Genomic DNA, 22,732 nt, shown 5'->3' with positions numbered 1-22,732 from the left:
TACAGAGCGTATTTAATACAGTGTTTATATATAAAAGAGTGAGAGAAGAAAAATAATGACAGACATAAAAATTCTAAAAGAAGGACATTTTAATATAATCGCCAACAAAGCAGACATATAAAAGGGAGAAGGCTTGTAGATTTTTCAAATTCTGACCAAATCCTTGAACTCTTCTCAAAGCAAGAGTAGATCTGACTTTTGTCTCAGTTTGCACACACTAAATTCAGCTAAAGCTTACCAATTTATATGGGGTCTGTGTTGACTTTTACAGAAAATTAAAATGCAAAAAAGGTACAACTTTAATATTTTTGAACTAAATGCATATTGATTGTTAATTTGATAAACATGTTCTATAGGTTTGAACACAGCAATTCACCATGTAGTTCTGTATAATTATGAATTTGACAAAGAATTAAGTATCAGCATGTATATAAAGAAATATACATCCTTGAGAATATGTGACTTCTGCCAATATATTGTTTTATTTTTATGTGACCAACCCACACACTTCTAAATGCATGACTTTAAGATTATCACTGGCATGAAAAGTGACAGCTTCAATACGGTAGTATGTATATCTCAGAGAAATAGACTGTACTTTGCACTGCATTTTTGATTTTAATTTGATGCATAAAACAAATTGTTTCATAACTGGATATTACACAGTAAGATAGTGCCAAGTCAATAGTGTAATTACATTGCATATAAGATATAAATGCATTTAAATTTTTCATCTCATTGGTGCTTCAGAAGTATTGGCTTTGTTCAGTTTAAAGCCTATTAAGTGTAGTTTTTTCTTCTGAAACTTGTATATTCTGGGAGGGTGTGCATTTTGCACAACATTTAATCCATTCTGCACAACATTTAGTCCATTCAAATAAAAAGAAATTTTGAGCTCTAGAATTACTTTCTAAAATACATTTGGTTTTATATTACAATGCAATCTTGGCATTCTAATAATCTGATATGAAAATTGTTATTCCTTGAGGGGGAAAAAATATCATATTAAATTTTATGGAATTTTATAACCCAGATAACTACTGTTATTGAATGGATATCTCTTGATGTTCAATAGGCATAATTAACAAAGCAGAATGCGAATCAATGCAAAAAACCCCCTACCAGTAGTAATAAGCCTTTCCCAGATTAAAGATGTATAGGAGCATTAGTACATTAGATAATTTTAACATTTAGAAATGTACAATGACTTCTCATAAACAAACATGTTTAGCAAACTCCTCATTAGTTGTTTCAGTTTTGTTAATCTTAATGCAAAGTGAAGATACTGAGTGCAAATATTATGAGAGAAATGGATTTTGCTCTCAAAGACAATTTATATGCCATTACCAATTAAACCTGTACATCTTAAGTACTTACTTGTACCTGTTTCTAAACAGAAGAGGAAGGGAAAGAATAAAGGTCTTTCCCTGTTTCTAAAAGGAAATAGTGGACTGTGACAAGAATTTCATTTGTTCCCCAAACCTGAAAGGAGACAAAGAAATACATTAGACTACATTTCAGGTTGCATTGTCAGTTTTAAAACAAACTTCAGAAATACAAAACAGTAGAAAGAAAAAAATCCTTTAATTTAAACCTTTAAGACACAAAAATCATTAACCTACTCTTCTGCATTTTCATTTCTCTACCCCAACACTGAATGTGGCATCAAAAGCATGTTTACCGAGTAGCCCTTTTATTACAGTGCTCTAACAATCCCAGCCAGACCCTGTGAATGTACCTGCTTTAATTCCACTCTGTTTAGAAAGCAAATGGTAATAACTCACAGTCCCTGAGGTAATCTTTACTGAGACCTCTCATTCCCACCCCTGCATTACCGTCGCTAAGGATATTGAGCATTCCCATGCTTTCTATTTATGAAACTTATTTTCCACTCTGTTGGCTTCTGCACACATTTTTTCTTTTTTTTTCCTTCCCCTCTAATGTATAGTAGGGCCCTCAGCTTGCTTCTAAGACACTAATACAGCAGTTTGAAAGGGTCAGGATCAATAAAGGAAAGAGCAGTAAGGATGTTGACAGTTTTTAAGCCCAGCAGACTTTGGCTTGGCTGACCTTATGCTTCCTCCTGTTTCCTGCAGGGCACCATGTGTGTAACAGTCATGCAGAGAGCGAATACATTTGCATGCAAATGTAGAAAGGATAGTTGAACATCTCAGTTGAAGAGAGTTTAGTAAGGGAGCAACAGAGAACCAAAGTGGGACTCAGCACACTTAGGTTCTGAAAGTGTCAGACCCAGCTTAATGGCTCTGGGCAAATAATTTCTCTTTAGTTTTTCATATGTTTGAAATTTCTTGAGGAAAAGTTATATGATTGATAACACAGTGTTTTTCCCCCAGAATTTCAAGTGAGATGACATTCTTCTTCTATTCTTCCTCTCTACCTAACTACTTTACATCTGAAAGTTTTATCTTGTGGGGGCAGGAATGGGGACATGACAGTCCCCATCCCTGCCCCCTAAAAGAAAACCCTCTAGTTCTCATCCTTTATTTTGCTAAATTAGAATTTTCAAACTTTATTTGCTCTATGGTTCATGTTGTCAGTGGCTCCATCCCTTAAATATGGAAGGTTTTGCTTTTCCTCACAAGGAAGAAAAGCCTTTTTTTATCTGCTAGGTTGACTCCAAATCCTTCTCAGAACTTGCTGCTGAGCTGTCTCTTGTCTGTGACACATCAGGTCCCTACACATTTGTTGAACTGATATAGCCTCTTTACATTTTTATTTTCCTGCTTATACTTAGCAATTTGTTGAGTCATCCAGCCCTGCACTGCCAGGAAGGTCAAATGATACTCCATTTTTTTTTTTCATCTAGTTAGGGCAGCTCATCATGTCTGACTGAAATTCAGAATAATATTAAAAGTGTTGACTGTCCTTGTTCTGCAAGAATACCTTTTATGACTTGGGGTCTAAATAGTTGTCAATGTTGATAATGTCTAGTCCCTTCTGAAACTGATGGATGATGCCAGGTGATAGCCACTGGCTGAAAACAATCAGGATGGAAAAAGGATTTGAGAGAGACATTCTTGCTATGGTGTGATTTAGGAGATGATCATAGGATAAGATGTACTCTTGTCAATTACATTACATCACAGATTAAGTCAGATTTGGGCCTTCTGAAGGCCTGAAATATTTGTTGTAAGACATTTATCTCTAACTTTCTTTTGATGAGCTGCCTATAAATCCAGCTTAATTTCATTTGCAAAAGAAACCTGACAACAGCTTTTCTAAATAAAGACAAAAGGGATCCCAAAGCCAAAGCGTGCTAAGTGTTTGCTTTGGATGAGTGTAGGGAGGCTGTTTTTTCAGCCAGTGTGTGTTTACCTGACAGTTTTCTGATAAGTAGTGTGGTACCAAAGCCCCACTTTGTGACAGTGCTAACACCATCTGCTAGGTGCAGATAGCTTGTTGAAAAATGCTGTCGTCAGCACTGAAGTGCTGATGGAAAGTTATTGCTTCAGTAACCACTAACATGCTCATATTCTGTCTAATTGGTTGCTGCCACTAAAAACTATTATTAAGGAAAAAAATAGCACAGGTCATTTTTCTTTATCATAATAAATTTTAGGCTACCTCGCAGTGCCACTGTTTATTTATTGCTTTCTGCTTCCTGCCAATTTTACTTATCTACACTCTAGAGTGAACTTTATTACCTTCCTACAATTGGTCTTGGTACCTGATTTGATGACAAATACTCATAGAAATTTTCATTAGGCCTTGACATAGTGAAATACCTGTTAAGGATATTCTCTTTTCCAGGAACAGTGGGCCAGTCGGCCTCCTGAGGCAGGGGTACAGTGCAATCATTTGAGTTATCTTTATTTGGTTTCAACTGTTACAACTGTATTTGTACTAGATGAAAACCAGGACACATAGTTTAAAAAAAATTTATACAGAAAAATTTGGATTATCAAGGAACCACATAAAAATGCATTTCCTTAAGGGTAAATTATACTATGCGGGTTGCACAGCCATGCATGCCCCAGAGATTCTCTGATGGTGTCTTAGTAAAACAGAGAGTCTTCATAGTTTTTATTGCAGCATTGAGCTACTTAAAAAATACATGTGAAGAACTTCAAGTGTTTAGAATGGATGAGAACATAATGTCATATAACTGAAGCCAGAATCCGTTTTCACTTGCATCAGTGTAATGTGGACTAAAGCTATTTTGACTTCAAAATGCTGTACTGGAGATTATGGTTTGGCTTCCTTTTTTTTGGCAGGATTTACCTTTCTTCTGCAGGATGTTCTGTCTTGCTTTAATGAAAGCTAGGATGTCAGCATCAGCCTGGCTGTCTCCAGTCAGAGGAATAGATGTACTTGAACTTGGTGGGGTCCTGAAATAAGAAAGTATGCTTGTGGACTCAAGCGAGTAAGAAGGTTAATTTTTCTGTCTCCTCTTTTTTACACCATAAAGGATTTTATACTTTAGATGCACTGTTAGATGTGGCACAGTTTAGCAGAGAATTGATCTCAGGACTTCTTAATGGTCTTATGTAGATTTTTATGATTAGTCACTATCTCATTAGTGTGGGAAGGCTACTTGCTTATCAGCTATAGACCTCTCACAAAGGGTTAAAAATACTGTAGTGCTGACTTAATTCCTAAGTGGAAAAACTTAATGTAGTGAGTTGACCAAGGAAATGATGGATATGACTATGCCATGTGTTTTCTTGCTTCAGGCTGCTATATATCTGAACAGATCAATAGAATTTTTGCCTGCTGTGGGGGAATTAAGTTTTCATACATACACAGAAGTAAACAATCACATGGTACTCAGGACATCTGACAGACGCAAATCCTTTGTGCTGCTGAATCTCCAGTCCCAGCTGAACTGACATACCTATGCTGTTAAATCATTGACTTATGAGTGTTTTTAACAGATCCTCTGGTGGTGTAAGATGAAGAAATCCAATGAAGCTGTTCTAATCAGCTGAGAAAGCTAAGAATTTCCACCTGCATCTTTAAACTTATTTAAAGATTGAGCACTAATTGGGAGATGAGAAATACAGTGACAAAAAATTAGAATACAGAAGGACAAGGGGAACTGAAGGGAAAAGCTTTTTTTGCATATCATACCTCTATAATTATAGTTATTTTCACTGTTCCTTACTGACTGTAGCAGTAGGTGATTTGTATGACTGACATATGCAACAGTGTAATATCCTTGTCTTTGTGCTACTAATTAAGTTCTCAGTTGCTGAATCAGTGAACCAAAATGGAAATCCAAAGAAGAAATTACTCTGAACTTAAAACTATTTTTATGTAGTTTACAAGGTAATTGCAGAACCAGTAAGGGACTATTCTTGATTGATTTTTCATTTACTTAGCAACAATACAAAAAATAAAACCCCACAGTATATTGAGAAGCTACTCTCTAAATTCCATTTTAGTTTCTATTTTTCTTCAGCTTTTCTTAACTCCAAATGCAATTTAAACATTAGGTTTCAGGGGATGAAATTTTCCATGATTTTTTCTCTGCTCTAGAAATGGATAATTTTGGAAAGTGAAAGAAAAAAACCCTTGTGCTTTCTTCTTACTAACACAGTCGGAAAAACAGTAACTTGACCATATTTTCCTAAGGGCACTGATAGCCAGAACTGTTGAGCACAATAAGAATATAGCTTCTGAAAGTAGAGTGATATGGCAGTCATTTGGCATGCTTCAGTGAGAGAAAAGATTTGGCATAATGTTTCAGTGGAAGAAAAGAATGTGGAAATAAACACACTAGAAAAAAATAGAGAGGCTCAAAACCCTAGTAGTTTCTGTTAATCTGATAAGCTAATTTTCACAAAGCAGTACCTCTTTTGTGAAATGACATATAACCTTTGCCAAGCTTGAAACTGTTGCCATTTTATTTTAATAGAATAATTTGTGGGAGGGAGGTTAAAAATACTTGAAAGACAAAATCACAAGTATGAAAAAAATCTCTGTCTAGTTCCTGCATTCTACAATTCTTCAATACATACACTCTGATTTCTATTATTTTCAGATGTTTTTATTTACTCTTTCAGATTCCCTTTTTCTGAGAAGGCTGGGAGGGCACAATCATGAATATCCATAAGTTTATAGAGAAAAAACTTCAAGCCAAACACGAAACCACCTTTGTAATACTGATGATGCAGCAGATTGGTGTAAAGCTATGTGGCAGCCTCCAGTTGGTTTGGAACTTGGAGGAAAATCTGCAATTTGTAAAATGTTTTATTTATATATTTCAAGGAGACTGTTTTTAAATAGACTGATGGGGGATTGTGAAGGCATTATATTATTTCGTATTTGGCACTTTCCTTTGAGTAGCCAAGGTATAGTTCTTACCTTGTTTTTAAATTTGGGCTACCAAAAGTGACTGAATTGTTTTTCACAGATGGATCTTCATTAGGGCTGTCTCTACTGGTGTCTGAAAAACTGAATGGGAAATGAAGGAAAATGAGGAATATAAAGAAAAGAATATGACACTTGTGCAGGCAATATTAATACATACACTAACTACAAAGAAGATGTTTTTCAAGATTTTAAAAATCTATATAAAATACTTGTTTAGTGAAAGAAGATTTTCAGCTTAATCCATATGATGATTATGTTTATGTAGAGAATGTGGCTACAAAAGAATGACAAATACCTTCACAAAAAATATACTTTAAGTATTTGCATTCTAAGCCAGACTCATAAAGCACTTTCATATATCCGATGTACAGTTTGTAATGGTATATTTAGTTCTTAAACTGAGTATTAGCCAAGTGAGGCCCTGGCTCATTTTCTATTATTTCTTTAGTCAGGCAATATTGTCATCAAAATTAGTGAGAGACTGGGTAAAAACTCAGTGAGGACTTTGGGATGGGGCTTGTTGATGATAGCCAAATATATTGCAAACAGCTGCTGTGCATTCCTGCCTCTGCAGATATCATTATCAAGGAAGCTCACTGTTAGGGAGGCAGTTTTCCACCACTGGATATCTAGGGATTCTCTGCTTTTCCTGAGGGTTGCATATACTGCCAGATCTGGTGCCAATCTTAAGAGTGGAAAAAGTAAATTACTCAGTGTAAGGATTTTTCCAGTAGATGGCAGGATTGGCAAGTTCTTGCTTTTCTAACTCTGCAGTAGTTTGTTCATTGCTGGCTGATGAGTTGATGTTTCTGGCAGAGAACTTGAAAAGGGAAAGAAATTTATTACTAAAATTTTACTGTATTACACTGTGCCAGGTTCAGTTTTGCAGAAGATATTGTGCCCAGGAGTATAAGTAATTTTCAGCTGAACAGCTCCAGGTTTGCTGAATGATTCTCTTTAACTCCTCAAGTCCCACACCATTCACACCTGCCTAATTCAACTAAAGCAATATCTTATTTAATGTCAATAATATTCTGTACTTTATTGCATCTACATATTGCAAGAGCTAGAAAGGATGTGTGATGTTATTACCTACTATGTGGTTTAACAATATCTGGGAACCTCATATCGTCATTCTGCTTTAGGATTTCCTGAACGATTTTTCCACCGATTTGGCAGTACTTAAAAACAAAGTGATTTAGTGTTTTAAATTCAGTTTTCTAAAAGGCCTCTGTGTCTGTGCCCTGAGATACTGAGGCATCCAAGTCACATAACCGCAGTTTAATAAATTGCTACACATCAACTGAACCATAGCAACCATCCCTGACTCTATTCTTAGCCTACAACAAACATAAAGTAATGTGACTTAATGTGATTCTTTTTCACTGCTTTCTTTTTATTAAAATAAGCATCTTTGCTTTATCTTTGCCATGCACAAAATGTATAATTTTACAAATACTGTGAGTCAGCAGAAGTATTTTACTTTAAAGTTGCAGTAGTTTATATATGTTAACTACTTTTTTTTCCATTGAAATTAAAAAAACCAACCAAAAATTGTTAAATCCCCATTTGAAAGGGGATTTAAATTTAGACTGATTAAAAAAAACCCCTATATACCACAGGTGTGGCATGGTTAGAACTCTAGGGATGTCACTTTCTAGTACATTCGTGGACCCAAGGACAATATGGCAAAACTTGCCTTAGAGTGCTCTGGGAGCACCCACAGAAAGCAATATTAAAAAACACACTTAGACTGAGTGAAATGATGCCCAAAATCAGGAAATTAACATTACTGTGCTTAGAGATGGACCTTTATCTCCTTTCCTGCACCTATGGAGTTGCAAGCAGACATTTTTATTGTGGGATGCAAACTGTTCTCCTGCAAGTTAAGGAAATTTATAAAGAAGCTTATAACTATTTTTTGAAATTACTCAAAGTTCTGCTTCCATGTAAGAGGTTAACAATTAATGTACTAATCTAACAAAGGAGTCCATCAGGTTGGCACAACTGAAATCCATCTCTTATATCCTAGATGTTTCTCTAATTCCTAGGCTAGAGGGATGGGCTGTATGGTGATAATTTGCATCCTTCATACTGAAGCTCTGATACTGACATTGCAAGATAAGTTGAATCATAAGGGGACAAAAGAATGTAATTTTGCTGTGCAGTGGTTTGTGTGTTCAGATGCAACTTGTTCCTAGCCTGTTCTTAGAAGTCAGGACACTCTTTATTCATCTGAGTCTTAGATGCTGTTCTAGTAATGCAAAAAAAAAGGAGAAATGTTCTAGTGATGCTTTAGATTTAATGGAAAACAATTATGCTAGCATGGGGTGGAGGTAATGATACCTATCTCTGTGTGACCAGCATGAAGCTCAGGATGCTCCTACAAAGTCAAATAAAACCATGCCTGACACACTTTAGTGTGATGAAAGTCTTCTTCAAGCAAGGGGTTAATCTAGAGATCTCTAGAGGTGCCATTCAACATTACTCTAATGTGCAAACAGGCATTCCTGGATCACATTTTGGATTTGGGTGGACATACAAGGTATGTAAGTCCCGTGTCTGTCTGTCACCTAAGCTTTAACCTCTGACATTATTCAGCTTGTTTTGACAGTGTATAATTCCCATTTTCATTCTCAATCTATCTGATTTTATCTTGAGTTGAATTTAAGAAATCCCAAAGACTGTTTCCTGACAACTTCAGTAAAATTTCTACTTTTTCTGGAGATTCAAGATAGTCTGTCAACTTTATGTGTCTGTTTGTTTTTATAACCTAGTACCTGATGTTTCACCCAGTGGATAACTTTCTTTTCTGGGGGGCTGGGTGGGGAGAGAATCCTCTATTAAGGGTGCATTTCTTAGTCAGGCATGGGGCAGGGGTCATAGAGATGTACAGGGGTTGCAGCAGCATTTCCCTTGCTGCAGGAAACCAAGGACCAGAGACAACTGATCCATGGACTGATCAGCTACATCAAGTACACAGGGTAGAAGAGCTGCAGAGATGATTCATGTCATGGTATGAGTGCTTAATTTGCCAGCTGAAAAATAATGGAAAATCTGGTAGATTAAAATGGAAATTCAAAATTTGAAGGTGTGCAACCTCTGTAATGTTAAGAAAACCTCAGCTGCAGTTGTCCAGTTATCTGAGTTTTGGACATGAGTGGAACAGATGTTCAGTATACAGACAGGAAAGATTCAAGCTGCCTAAAGCTGAGCATTTTAGTAGTTGGTTACAAAATTAAATTTGGCCTAACTTGCAAATTCATAAATAAATTGTTCCAGTTGTTACCAAAGAATGTGAAAACCTTTGAAATGTTACTAATTGATGATGTTCTTCCCAGATTATGTTTTTACCATTATGTAACACTGCAGGAAATTGGCAGGAATAAAAAATTATTAGACAGAAAATGCTGTAAAATATGTAAATATTGACCTTGCTTCACACAACATTAATATAGGTGGTAACTGTTGCAATCCAGGAAAATAATTGTTAAAAAAAATCTGATGCTCAGAGTCATCAGACAACATGAAGATTTATTTGAAAATGGCTCCAAGGGAATTTAAAGTGCCAGGAAGATTCTGAATAAGAAACAGAACAGCTGAGGAATCTGAGGTTGAACATACTGAGGGGCTTGCTGAACAGGACAAATGAGATGCAGTAAAAGGAAATGAGTGAGGTTAAGAAAGATTAGACTGAGATAAAAAGTAATGCATTCCTTCTAAGAGGAGAAAAAAAGATCCAAAAATTTTATAAGATTTGAATAACTATCTAATATTTATATGATTCAAAGGGAATACAAGAACCATTCAACACTACTGAAACAAAATGTTCAGTGAGAAAAGCAATTTGAATAGACAAGGATGTGATAAATTCCTTAAATGAAAGCCATTGTGGGAGGGATTATATGAGGAAGAACAAAAGGCTGTGCTTGAATCCTGAATGTGTGGAGCACATATGGAGTGCTGAGCCCGACATGCATTTTCAGACTTCTTGCAGACTTGACAGGAATCCATTAAGAGACATAAACATATGTACAGTGTGAGTTGCAGGTAGCACCACAGCTTTCAGACCTCACTGACTGAGGAAGAAATGGTCACTATTCAACTCTTTTATTAACATAAACTCATTTTGACACTTTAACAATTCAGCCATTTTTTCAACTGGATAAAGAGACATTATTTGGCCATGAATCAAGTGCCTTTTAGGTGTGTGTATCCTTCTCAAGCCTCAAAAGGATTACCAGTCTCCCTTCTTTGTTATTTTAGTTATAAATTAACTTAGAATAAAATTTGAGTCTTCTCAAGGCTTAATTTTGTCTGGAAACGTGACTAAGGTGTGTCAAAAAATAACAATGCACACAAGTCATACACCAGAAGGTCATCAAAAGACTTTGCTCAAACACACAAAGATTAGGAACACACCTGTGTCTTTTGCATGCTGAGTTATATAAATTATTATTTCTAGCTTGAAGATTGTGTTTACATCCCTTCCCATTCAGGAGTTTGTCTGAATGGTTTTACTGCATACTTACTCTGTCAATAGCAGTCTTAGAATTTAGCCTGCTTAGTTTTAGATCTTATACTTACTGAACACACCTGTTAACTGAATTCCATCTTGGAAGCAGGCTTTATTTACACCACATTATATCAAACATAATTTTTGTCAGCTTTTGCTTTGGTGGCTGGTTATTCTGCTGGGTGAAGATAGCAATATCATTCCAAAGAAAAAGATGGTTGATTTTTATACAAAGTAGAAAAAAAGAGCCATTTGTGTCTCAGGAAAAGAAGTGCCCGTAGCCTGGATTCATTCTACTCAGTTATGGGAAGTGTTAAGTAAAGTTGCTGTGACAACTGGGGCCAAAGAAATACTTGGGAAATAAATATTCTAGTATTTTATTCTTTTAAAGCCTGAAATTTTAAACCATTACTCTAAAATGTTATTGACTCGGGTAGGGGAAAAAGTAAATTTTCATGCACAGTGGGAGGTTAAGCCTGTAGCTCCTGCCTCAGAAAAAGCAGAAACAGTGTTTCTATTTATATATACATGCCACTGGAACAATACCTGAGTAAAATATGTTTAAACAGCCTAACATAAAATAAGATCCCTTTTCCAGTACCATAGGAAGGAAAGAGTGCTTGACTTTTAAAGATTATTGCAAGAATATTGATAGAGATGGGAAAATAAAGCTACATTCATCCCAATTCCCTCTACAATTTTAGTTCCAGAAGATAAATATTCTTTGTCTGTGATATTTATGCAAGGATCATCAAGTCAGCCTCAGTCAATATGCACATTACTCAGACACAGAGAAACTGTTCACTGTAAAGAATATCTGCTTTTTGCAGGGAATCATGTGGGGCAGTACAGGACTCCGTAGTAAGCTTGGCAGCTGGAAGCAACCATGCACCTTTCCCCATTCTAGTCAAAATGCCAGATAGACTTTCCTTAGACTTGTCCTCCAGTAATAAACATGAACAGTAAGGACATTTGATAGAAAAGCTTAAAACACATAAAGAAATCAGTTATGCAATTTTGTTTCTGAGCCAGGGTAGGGAAAGAAGGATTCACCACTGCTGGAGGCAAGTTCCCCATTGCACTAGAAAGTGCCTGGGCATTACCATATGCTCTTTTTAGTTCAAGATTTTAAATTAGAATGCAAGAGGTATTGCTCTCCTGAGCAATGCATCAGCACACCAACTGAAATTTGTTGTTCCCAAGATCAGTGGGGCAGAAAGGTTGTGCAAGAGGTGCTTGGTTCAAAGGACAGTGCAGAGAGTGACAGTCATGGATTGCTTGAGCTAATTTGGCTGAATTTGTGCTAAGCTAGACCAAAAATGTTCTCATGTTCTGTTCCATGAGCTTTTCTCTGGGACAAGTGACCCTCAGCCTGAGACTAGAAATAAACAGCATAAATTAGGCCTAAAACCATTTGCAAAGTGATTAATGCCTAAGTCTTGAGAGGACACAGAATAAGAACCAAAGCAAAGTAGAGAAGACTGGAGTTGGTTTGAGAGATCTGAAAATGTCTTCCCAGAAAACTTTAGAGGACTATGCCTATTATTTTCTATACTGATTATGGTGCATTTACTACAGATACATGAGAGTGCTAAATAAAACTTAGAAGTTATTTTTACAGTTTTAAGAAAACAGGAAAACATAATTTATGCAGATTACTGTCATAAAAATGTAGGTAAAGCCACTCATCAGAGAAATGTTAATTGCATAACAAGGAAGAGAGAGAGGCAGAAAAAGAGAGCAAGAGAAAGGTGGTGAGGGAAAGAGGAAGAGGGAGGGAGAAAGGAAGAAAGAAGGGGAGAGAACACCTCCATTTATTGTCCTTGAATAATATGGAAACCTTCACAGTCAGGCATGTGGTTTCTTGCACACTACTTTCCCTGATGGTTATGAAAAACCTATTACTGCAAATTTAAATTAGAGGTTTTGAAATCAGAGGTGACTGTTGATGAAACAACCAAGATAATTACATTTTTCTCCTGTAGATGACACATCACCATCTTACAATATCAAATATAATATCATTGTGGAATAATATGCTGCATAAATGTATTACATTTTTCAGGGGCAAATCTATCTAGGATATATATGAAATAATTTTAAAATCTCTTTTGGTTTGAAGTCCCCTACATACATCCCAAAGGAGATATAGTCTCCTCATATACAAAACTGACTGCTAACATGCTTACCCTTCTTAGCTGTTGTGGGACCCCTAGAGAAAAGTGTCCAAGGTTCCAAGAAAAACGTCCTACCTTCAATAGGACATCCAAATAACTGAATGATACCATTTCATATTCTACACAATTGTTTCTGTTGTAACTGAAAATGCAGTATTTCAGTGTGATATTTGCAAAAGCGTTCTAGACAACTTCATTTTCATTAAAAGTACATTTTTTCTCATGTAAGGAAGGAAGAGAAAATAAACAATTTACCTGATAGGTGATAGGTGCTGTGAGGATCTGATAAACTGTGGATAAACAGTGACAGTATTTGGGGAGGCAACAATCTCTGGCTTTTCCTGCTGAGTTTAGATTGAAAAACAAAATTATGAGGCTAGGATTTTTTTAAAGTGCTTCATATGGGCCTATAAATTTCAGTAATAACAAGGTAAGCAATGACTCATTCAGAAAACATAAAGCCTGAATCACACAGTATTTTCTCCACTTGCACAAACACTTCTGAACAAAGAGAAAGTATTTAGGATTGGTTCAAGTATTTTTAAGTTCAAGTTACAGGTTTTTAATATGTAACAGCATATATTCACTGATTTCAGTTTCTTAGGGAGCTCAGATGTATAGATAGGTCAAGATCTAAGAAATCAATCCCAATTATGTTTTCCAGTTTTCTAATCTTCTACTGATGAATCATGAGAGGTTGAATTGGGGAACTCTCCTTTTAAGGGATGGAGAAAAATGTGCTGCTGTGTACTCAAGAATATTGCTTGCAGTGCTTTGAAAAGCCTAAATATTTAGACAGGAGGGTGACTAAAATGTCATCCTCTTTGACACCAATATGGTTAGGGATTTTAACTGGAAAAGTATTTGGTTATGCTAACTTGCAGTTAAGCTGCTTAGGTGGCAGTATATGGATAACTAAGTTCCCTGTGTTAAATTCTGGATTTACTTTAGGCTGTTTTCTTAAAAATACAGTTTAAATTTATACTTATGACAATTAACCAAAATATAAGCTAAAACTTTCTTTGTTTATAACAACTTTCCCTCAAGGAGTAAAGCTTCTCTTCCAGTTAATAATAAATGTTACGGGATGGACTGCACTCAGCATTCTTTTTCATGAGGCTACTGTACATTTGATGACCGAACTTTGCAGTGAGTTGCTGTGTCACTACTTGCAAGTTGTTAAAAAAGTGTCAGAAGGGGAGCGCAAGAAAGCTAGGTTGTTTCAGTAGAGTGTAGTTTTCAGACTGACTGTGTTGTGGACTTCTGGACTACACTGGCTAAAATGACAGGTCTTTAGTTCATTTTTACACAAGTCATTGCATTACAGCACTCTGTGCTTAAAAACTGTTGGACTTCAGCTAGAGAGTGAGGAAAAAGGCTGTGCTGGGAGCTGATGACTCTCTAGGAGCCTAGGGAAGCTGAAAAGTTACTGGAGTCTTTACAAGTAAAGGAAACTAAAATAGCTGCAAAAAATGCTGATGAAATCATAGTTTTGCTATCAGTAAAAAAGATTGTTTTTTGCAATCTGATAATATTATTTCAGAGTTGTTGGCATTTTGGGCCCATACCTCCCTACTAATCAAATAGTTCGGGACAACATCAAAAATAAAATAAAGCAGGAAAAAATGGGTTTGTTTGATTTTTTTTTAGCTTCACACAAGTATAATTCACATTATCTATGTCCAATTTACATTGGCATAAGTACAGGTGAACCAGACCACGAATTCCATCCTTCACACTCCTTTCCATCTAGTCAATTAACTACTTCTTTAAGAAATGATTTAAGATGTTATATTTACATGATAATGGAAGAAATACAAAATTATTTCATACTTGTAACTTTTTTGCCTCTTCAGACCACCAGACTTCAAAGTCTTTTTGCAGCTTCATCTTCACTTTTTCCATAAGAAGCTGCAGGTGCTCAATCTCTACCTTTAGTCCTTTGAAACGACTGTACACTGTTTTATAGCTAATATAAGAATAAATAAGTGTATTACAGATTTTCCAATGTATAGCTGAACAAAAGTTAATCCTACTTAGAACTGCTAGAGATTTAAACTATAAAATAATGTACAATAATGAGAGATACAAAGGACACAGACAGATAGTAGAAGGAAACATCTCATATGTTATAAAAGCTTCACAGGACATTAAGTGCAAGAAACTTATTCCACAAACCTTTTATTTCATAAAGAAGTTAGTGAAATTCAAGTAGGATCAACATTGATTAACATTTAAAATATGGGTTCAATCAACTATGAAAATTATTTATTTTGAATCTCAACATGTTACCATTAATAAATAACTGGTACCTTGGATTCAGATAGGAGCCGAGACTGGTTTCCCTGTCAGATTGAACCTTCATTACCCTCTTGGCTATTAGACATTTGGAGATTTGCCAGGAGTATGAAAGAGCCAGAAGTTTCCTCAGAGATTGTGAATACCAAAAGCTAGCAAAATACTTAATACTGATATACTTGTATCTTTTTTTTTTAATCCTCCTGGCAAGGATTGGTTAACCAATGTGTAATCTGTGTTTTATTTACACTTAGTGAGTCCTGTGTAAGGTAAAGGTTTTCTTTAGGTCAAGAAAGGCAGGACATTTCTGAATCAACCCAAAAGGCTCACAATCATTTGGATTCAAACAACACGTTTCAAACACTAATCCTCAGGGAGGACATTAAGCTGTTTTTATTTATTTTTAACCTTTAGCTCAAGCATAAATTTTCCTCTCTCATCTACTGTGGCATCTGACAGACAAACCAACAGCATATACACAAATTTAGAACCATTAGTGAACCACAAAGCTGATATTTTTAAAATGTCAGAGAAAACCCTGAGGGTAGCTGTGTGTGCAGAATTGTAATTGGAATACACTATCAGAAAAATTTATCTTCTGAAGGATGGTAGAAATCTGAGGCAGAAATAGTACCTTTTTTTTTCTTCTTCAATTTGCATTCGAAGATTCTCTTCTACTGGATCAAACGTTAGTTCTTCAGAAGGATTTGAAACAGCTATAGGGTAAATGATCAGATTTAAGCAATGACTATATGGTGTCCAAAGAAGCAACTTCTAATTAGAATAAAAACTAGCTTTCAAGAGGCAGTTAACAAAATTGGGGTGATCAACCATTTCAGTCTTCTGCAAATGCTTCTTCAAATTCCCTATGTAGGCCTTACTTAGTAGAGGACATAGTCAATAACTAGTGATTTGAATAAAATTGCTAATTTTATTTTAGATTTTATCATCATTAAAGATTGGAATATTAATTTTAGATATAAATAAAAGCAAGTTAAACATTCATATTTGGCATAAAACACTATCAAATGCGTTCAACCACTTTTTGCAATGGTTTTGGCAACAAAAACAAGACCAGAAGCTGTTGCAAAAAGAAGAGACAGCAGAGCTCTTGAAAGAGAGATTAACTTTGGGAAGCAATAAATTAGTATAAATAAGGAAAATTTCCTGAAACTATGTAAGAAAATTTTCAAGGTAAAGGCTAACTAGGGAAATACCTTAAGAATAGCCTAAGTTAGCCTAAGAAAGCAGCTTAAGATTTCCCTATCCTGTAACAGAGGTAGTTAACATGCAATACACAATGTGCTTATTCTGAGAGACTGTGAAACAGTCTTTCCATCATGGCTTATACATACAGCGGTGAAAGGAAATGTAAAGTTACCTACTAATGTTACAACAGTTTCTGTTTCTGGGATGAATGAAAAGAGTTTTACGTTCCTAAGAAAATATGTTTGACCTTTTTAACTCAAGAAAAATTACAAAAAACCAAAAGATTTTTTGTACAATACATGCAAGTTTCCACCCCAACTCTTATTTCTGCCAGGAAAATAAATCCTTTGTCAGTCTGTCACAAGGCCTGAGGAGTGCACCCTCTCTTCAAGGAGAGGAATTCTGTCTGAACAAGAGGGCAGCACTGACCCCTCTCTGCCTGTCAGCACACCAGCTGAAACCATTAATCTTTGTAGTAGCACCCTATAGCTTAATACAGATGATGTTGAAAAGCACTTTATTTCATTACTTAGCTGAAGCATGTTAATACAGACAGTCAAGGTGGACAAAGCCCATGCACAAGTCTCATTTCATACATTGAAAGTTCTTGCTGCATGTGATTACAAAGAAGGATAGGGTGACTACATTTGTGGTGGGGAGAGTACCCTTTAAAGATAAAAATATAAACTGCTTGAAACGTTAAAGGGAACAAACAAGACATGAGGCAGAGGAGATGACACAACAGTGACATTGTATAACAAGTTATAGCTGAACATAACAGATAATAAAAAAGCCATCATAACTGCTCCAGAACCTTTAAGAAAAGGAGCAAACCTTTCCACAATTACAAGGGATGAGGATTTTCTGATTTCTCACACATCATCCCCAAGAGAAGGCATAATGTGGGAAAGCACAGCTACAGATGGAACTTGTGGGGAGACACTCATTGCAGAACTCCTGAGGCTTCATGCTTTTCTGATCTTCATGAACACACAGCAGCCAGGCTTGAGGGAAACGTGCTCTTGTGGAACAAACTGAAATGATTTAGGGAGTTACTGGCTCTCAAGTGAGCCATGCTCACAGACCATGTGAGAATCTTTATTATGTTTCCATGAATATTCCAGCCAGACCTAGTGAGCCAATTTCAGGTTAAAGGGGACTCTCCTGAGCACGCTGAAGTGCATTTGTCCTATTTGCACAATCTGTGACCGTGTCTGAGTTCAGGAGGCAGCAGGTCTACCCCTTATAATGAAGGGAAATAACACAGGGTGGAAGAGAGGAACATCTTAAAATGTTAATGCTGTTTCTGAAGTGAGCACTTCCCTACATGAAAACATCACCAAATTCTGATAGTTATTACAGAGTGATACAAGCCAGAGTATAGCTTTCCTTCCTTGGTTTATTAGGACATCTAGTACTTGGAAAAATATTTTTGTATTAGCTCTGAAAGGTCAGCCAAACTTAGGCAAAATTTTGTCACTTGTATATAAAAACAGCAAAATAATGGTTTTCTTTCTGCTGATTACATGCTGCAGATGGGATTATTTGGTTGCATGTTACCTTTGGAAATAATAATAAAGCCTTTTGTATGTGATGAAAACCTTTATCATAAACAGGGTGCAGCATCCTCACCCACGAATACAAGTCTGCCCATTATCACTACCTGGTTATGAAAGGCAGAAGCACAGCTGTAGACAAGGTGAGCAGCAGAGTTTTGTGAATGGAAAGAGATGAGTATACTGCAGGCTGTTGTGGCCCCAGCAGCAGAAATAACATCAGATAAATGGCTAAAACTTACAAATCCCTGTGCACATCACTGACCTTGGGTCACAAAAGAGATCTGATCACAGTCTCAGGTGAAGTCCAGCAGTAAGTCAAGTCCAGGGCATGCCTGCCAAGGCACTGCTTTGTAAGTTCCCCAGCATTTTTTTCCCAAGCTGTTGCAATGTCCATTTCAGTTTCTTGTCATGTCTGCTCATTGCAGCAATATGTTTGTGAACTAAATAACATTCTGCTCTAAAAACCAGACCTTTGAAATATACCTACTGTAATATATACAAAGGATCATTTCCTAATGTTCCAAGCAAAAAGACATCTACATAATTTCAACACTTATGTTTCCTGCTATTTCTGCCTTCTCCTCATTCTCTGCTACTTCTGTTCTCCCCTCTCCTCCTCTTTAGCTTTCCGGATGAATCCCTGCACTGGCCTCTTTCTGCCCCATGGCTTCTGCTGCCTCACACCCTCTCCTCTTACCAGTTAAGGCAGTTTCAGCTACAGCTGAAGAAAGAAAGCTAAGGCAGAGGTTACTGGCTCACTGTATCTCATATCTAATGCTAGCATTCTTCAGTACATAGGCTCAGTAATTTTAAAATAATGGTGGAGGGACACTGAATAGACTGTAAAACATAAAAAGCATATTATTTACTCACAAATTCAATTTAGACACCTAAGAAAAAATATTTTGGCTACAGCTTTTTTTTCCTCTAAAGAGTTTATTTTTATTGTATATACCTATCTTCCCATGCAGAAACAGAAAATATATATTAACCACACATATACCAAGTACATGGAGATTATGAAGCACCGAAAAATCATGACAGCAGCTTTGCCCACATACATGAAAAAAATTTGCAATACATTAAAAGAGGTAGTAGAGGTGCTACTGCTAAAATATTAATAGATATAATTTCAGCAATTGCACAGAACACAAAGTGGTATCTACTTTGTTCAGTCAGGATTGACTTTTAATTCATTGATTGACAGTTTGTCATATGAAATTCAGCTGTATAGTTTAGCTCTATGCTTTTAGTGCATCAGCTGAGAAGTTTTCATTCAGTTGGAGTGTATTATCACATGCACTTTTCATGCCCCAGTGACTTCTCCTGGGCAACGAATGCAGTTGCTGCAATTTAATCCTGGATAATGCAGCCCCAGGTTTCAGGGGTGCAGGGAGGTATGACATGCATTCTTAGGAAAACATTGGCTCTGTGTATACTAGGAGCTTCTGTTGGCATCCAGTTCTGTACAACAGAACTATTTTGGCAGCAGTTAGCAACATACTGATAAGGAGTATTAGTTTCTTTACATTAACTTAAACTGCACAGAGAGCTGAGTGACAAAAATCATGAATCCTATGTTGTGATGCCTTTTTTAAGAATACTGAGTCCTAATATGTAAAGAAGAGACTGACAGTGCTACATTGGGTAGGGAAATAGCTGGCAAATTTGATGCTTACTTTAAGGTTAACTGGTTTTGCTTCACCTGTTTTTGCTTCATCTTCATATACAACCCACCATTTGGTGAAGTGAGCACAGGATATAACTGATACCAGCTGCCTGCATAGAGATGAAGGTGAGCTCTGCATGAGTTGACAGTTCATATGACAAAGGTTTGTCATTTTTGGTGGTTTTTTTCTCATAAAGAAGATTTTAAGAGGCATTTTAAGATATAATTATTTTATTCTAATGAAATGGCCAGTTTTGGAGTACAGGAAGTAGTAAATTTTACAACACATTCCACATAATCAAATCACACAGTACCAGAGAGAAATTGTACCACCTGCTAACAGGATCACTATTTCAAAGCCGTGTAGAAAGCATGGATGAAACACACTATTTCTAGAATGATACCAAGTGTTATCACCACAGTTTACTGCAAACTGGCAACAACCTGAAATACTCTGGCAGATTCTTGTCTACAGTCAGAAAATTTTGCAAGAAACTCTCCGTGACCCTGAACTTTATACTCTCTGGGGTGCTCATATATTTCTCAACCTGAGTGTATCCTGGAAGTCAAACTCCTAGGGATTTATTGTCTTGTGCCTCAAATAACATTGTGTCTTGCCCTCCAGCTGTACTTTTGCAGTCAAATATTTTCACTTTTTTCACTGGATAGTCTTGTGTTTATGTACTTAAATTTATAGTCACTTGAAGTAACCAAATTTAGAATTGACATTAGTATCCCATTAATATATTTACTGCATTATTTATCAGCTTTCCAGCTTTTGGCAAACTCAAGCATTAGTGCTTTCAAAATAGAACATATGTTGTAAGTTGATTTTTTTTTAAAGGAATACCCATCTATCATTATTCAGGATCATCTTACAAGTAATTCTCCTCTTTTTCTTTATATTTCCCCAGAGCCATGTCAGCCTATGTTTGTCACTGGGCACCATGTGTGTACCTTATACAAAAGCGAAGATAAGTAGGGACAATGTAACTCAGGAGAAGATGAAAATATATTAATGTCTGGATGAGTTTATATTGTGGGTTTAGAGCAATTTACATAACCCTCATGTAATAGATTCTTAAAATTTTCAGCCAGTTTGTCATAGAATACACTGAAACACGCTGCTCTAGTTTCAGCATTTTACAACTTAACGGATGTGCAGGGGATTGAGGATGTATATTTTGTTGATTTTGATTTCGATCACTGAATTTACTAAAAGGGTCCATTGGTATGCTGTTTTTTTTTTTTTTTTTTGTTTTTTTTTTTTTTTTTTTTTGTTGTTTTTTTTGGTAACATTGCATTGCTTATTGTTTTACTGGCTTAATACTCGCTCAAACTAACTTCCAATGTACACCTGGCAAGCAGATCTATTTTTCCCATCTCAGTGAGCTGTTTTTCCTAAATACAGTCACACTTCAATTCCCTCAAGTTTCTTCTTTGAAACTAGTAATCTATATTTTTCTTCCTGAAAATAAATGGCATACAAAACAGGAGGTGTTACCTTCATGTCAGCTATACTTAAGCCATGCAAGCTTCTGAAACCATCATGGCTAAAAATTCCCTGTTGCTTTCCAAATATACAATTAAACTGGGGGAATAAAAAGCAACAAAGCAGCTTCAAATTTAATATGTTCCATACATGCCAGTTAATCTAGTGAAACAGTAACATAGCTGGGTCTTAGCCAGGAACCCCCTACTAACTCAGATTCTTGCACACACTTAATCAATACCTCTGCTAATTTGATTACATGTGATTCCTCTTGCATCATTTATCTTGTTCATAATAGTAGATAAAATCATACCTGATCTGTTTGAATGATCTTTCTTTGCCTCCCAAGAATGGGTGTAATTTGTCATCCATGAGCTTTGAAGTTTTGAAAACATTAATTTCTACAAAATGCAAGAGCTTTCATGGAAAAAAAAATCTCTTTTCTAAGATTTGTCATGAGACATTAGGAATACCCCCCCATCCAGACTGCAGTTCAATAAGCACTACAACTTTTGTAAAGTAATGCTTAGTCAAGAGAAGGATTTGACTGAGAATAATGTAGGAAACTTTCCTAAGAGTAAGACATACCTAAAGGTGCAGTCACAATGAGTGTCACAGATTACTGTACATGAACAACACATACAGGCACAGGCAGCAAAGTCTGCATTTGCAGATCACATTTAGGAATGCAATAGCATTTAGGAATGCAATAGCAACTGTGGGATTAATTCAATAGCCCTAGTGTTTTCTAAAAATAAGGTGTGTTTTACCTGCATTCTGCATAGAACTGTCTATAGTCATAGAACTGTACTGTGGTTGTCAGTACAAATGCTCGTGACAATGCACAGAAACATTTGTTCAGGACTGTACACTAAATTTATAGCAATGTCATTTGAAAGAATATTAAGGAAAAATAAGCATACATGCTTATCCTTAACTGCATCTGTTTCAGCTGTGTGTAGGTAGAGATGGGCCATGAAACTGATGTTTAACTTCAAGTTAGACAATAAATGAGTTTTTGACCTTGATTCAAGAAGTGAATTCTAACCAAACAAATCTATATGGCTGTACAAGTCTGAACAACTTTGATCTTTCTGCTATTTTATCTGCAAGAGAGTAGAGAGACGGAAAACACAAAGGAAAGATATCATTATTGGTGAAATCAATCTATTATGAACATGAGGTTGCACTATAAATTATTTAGTTTAACTCTTGGCTCAAATAAAACAAGAGGCTGAAGTTCCTCTATCGTGAATCTGATTTTTTTTTCCTATGCAAATAGCAGAGAGATGTGCTAAGACTCCACCTCAGTCAAGTGTAGAATAAAGACAAAAGTACTACAGAAAGTTTAGTTTCCACTCTCCCACTTGCTACTCCACCGATCCTCTAAAACAGTTTCCTAAATGCATTTTTAGATGTTGGTATGATGTATGAATTTTCCAGAAAATTTCTGAAACCACAACTACAGGATTTAAT

General features: G+C 36.0%; 1 protein-coding gene across 13 annotated transcripts in view; it reads right to left on the bottom strand.

The window, feature by feature from the left end:
* Nucleotides 1-71: 71 nt before the first annotated feature.
* KIF6 (kinesin family member 6) overlaps nucleotides 72-22,732 on the bottom strand; it is a 155,693-nt gene continuing 133,032 nt past the window's right edge. For 4 of the 13 annotated variants that reach the window (XM_064414541.1, XM_064414539.1, XM_064414545.1 and 1 more), the window contains 6 exons: nucleotides 15,962-16,043; nucleotides 14,863-14,998; nucleotides 13,285-13,373; nucleotides 6,328-6,417; nucleotides 4,243-4,349; nucleotides 72-1,482 (listed from right to left, as the gene is read on the bottom strand). In XM_064414541.1, coding sequence (XP_064270611.1) covers nucleotides 1,466-1,482; nucleotides 4,243-4,349; nucleotides 6,328-6,417; nucleotides 13,285-13,373; nucleotides 14,863-14,998; nucleotides 15,962-16,043 — 521 coding nt within the window. In that variant the 3' untranslated portion in view covers nucleotides 72-1,465. Of the gene's footprint in view, nucleotides 1,483-4,186; nucleotides 4,350-6,327; nucleotides 6,418-7,017; nucleotides 7,157-13,284; nucleotides 13,374-14,862; nucleotides 15,001-15,958; nucleotides 16,044-19,774; nucleotides 19,875-21,569; nucleotides 22,363-22,732 lie in introns of those variants that run through there. The other 9 variants (XM_064414538.1, XM_064414542.1, XM_064414540.1 and 6 more) reach the window with 8 other exon arrangements.

The sequence above is a fragment of the Passer domesticus genome, chromosome 3 (genome assembly GCF_036417665.1).
Source record: "Passer domesticus isolate bPasDom1 chromosome 3, bPasDom1.hap1, whole genome shotgun sequence".
Lineage (NCBI taxonomy): Eukaryota > Metazoa > Chordata > Aves > Passeriformes > Passeridae > Passer > Passer domesticus.
This window is presented reverse-complemented; position numbering and strand designations above follow the sequence as displayed.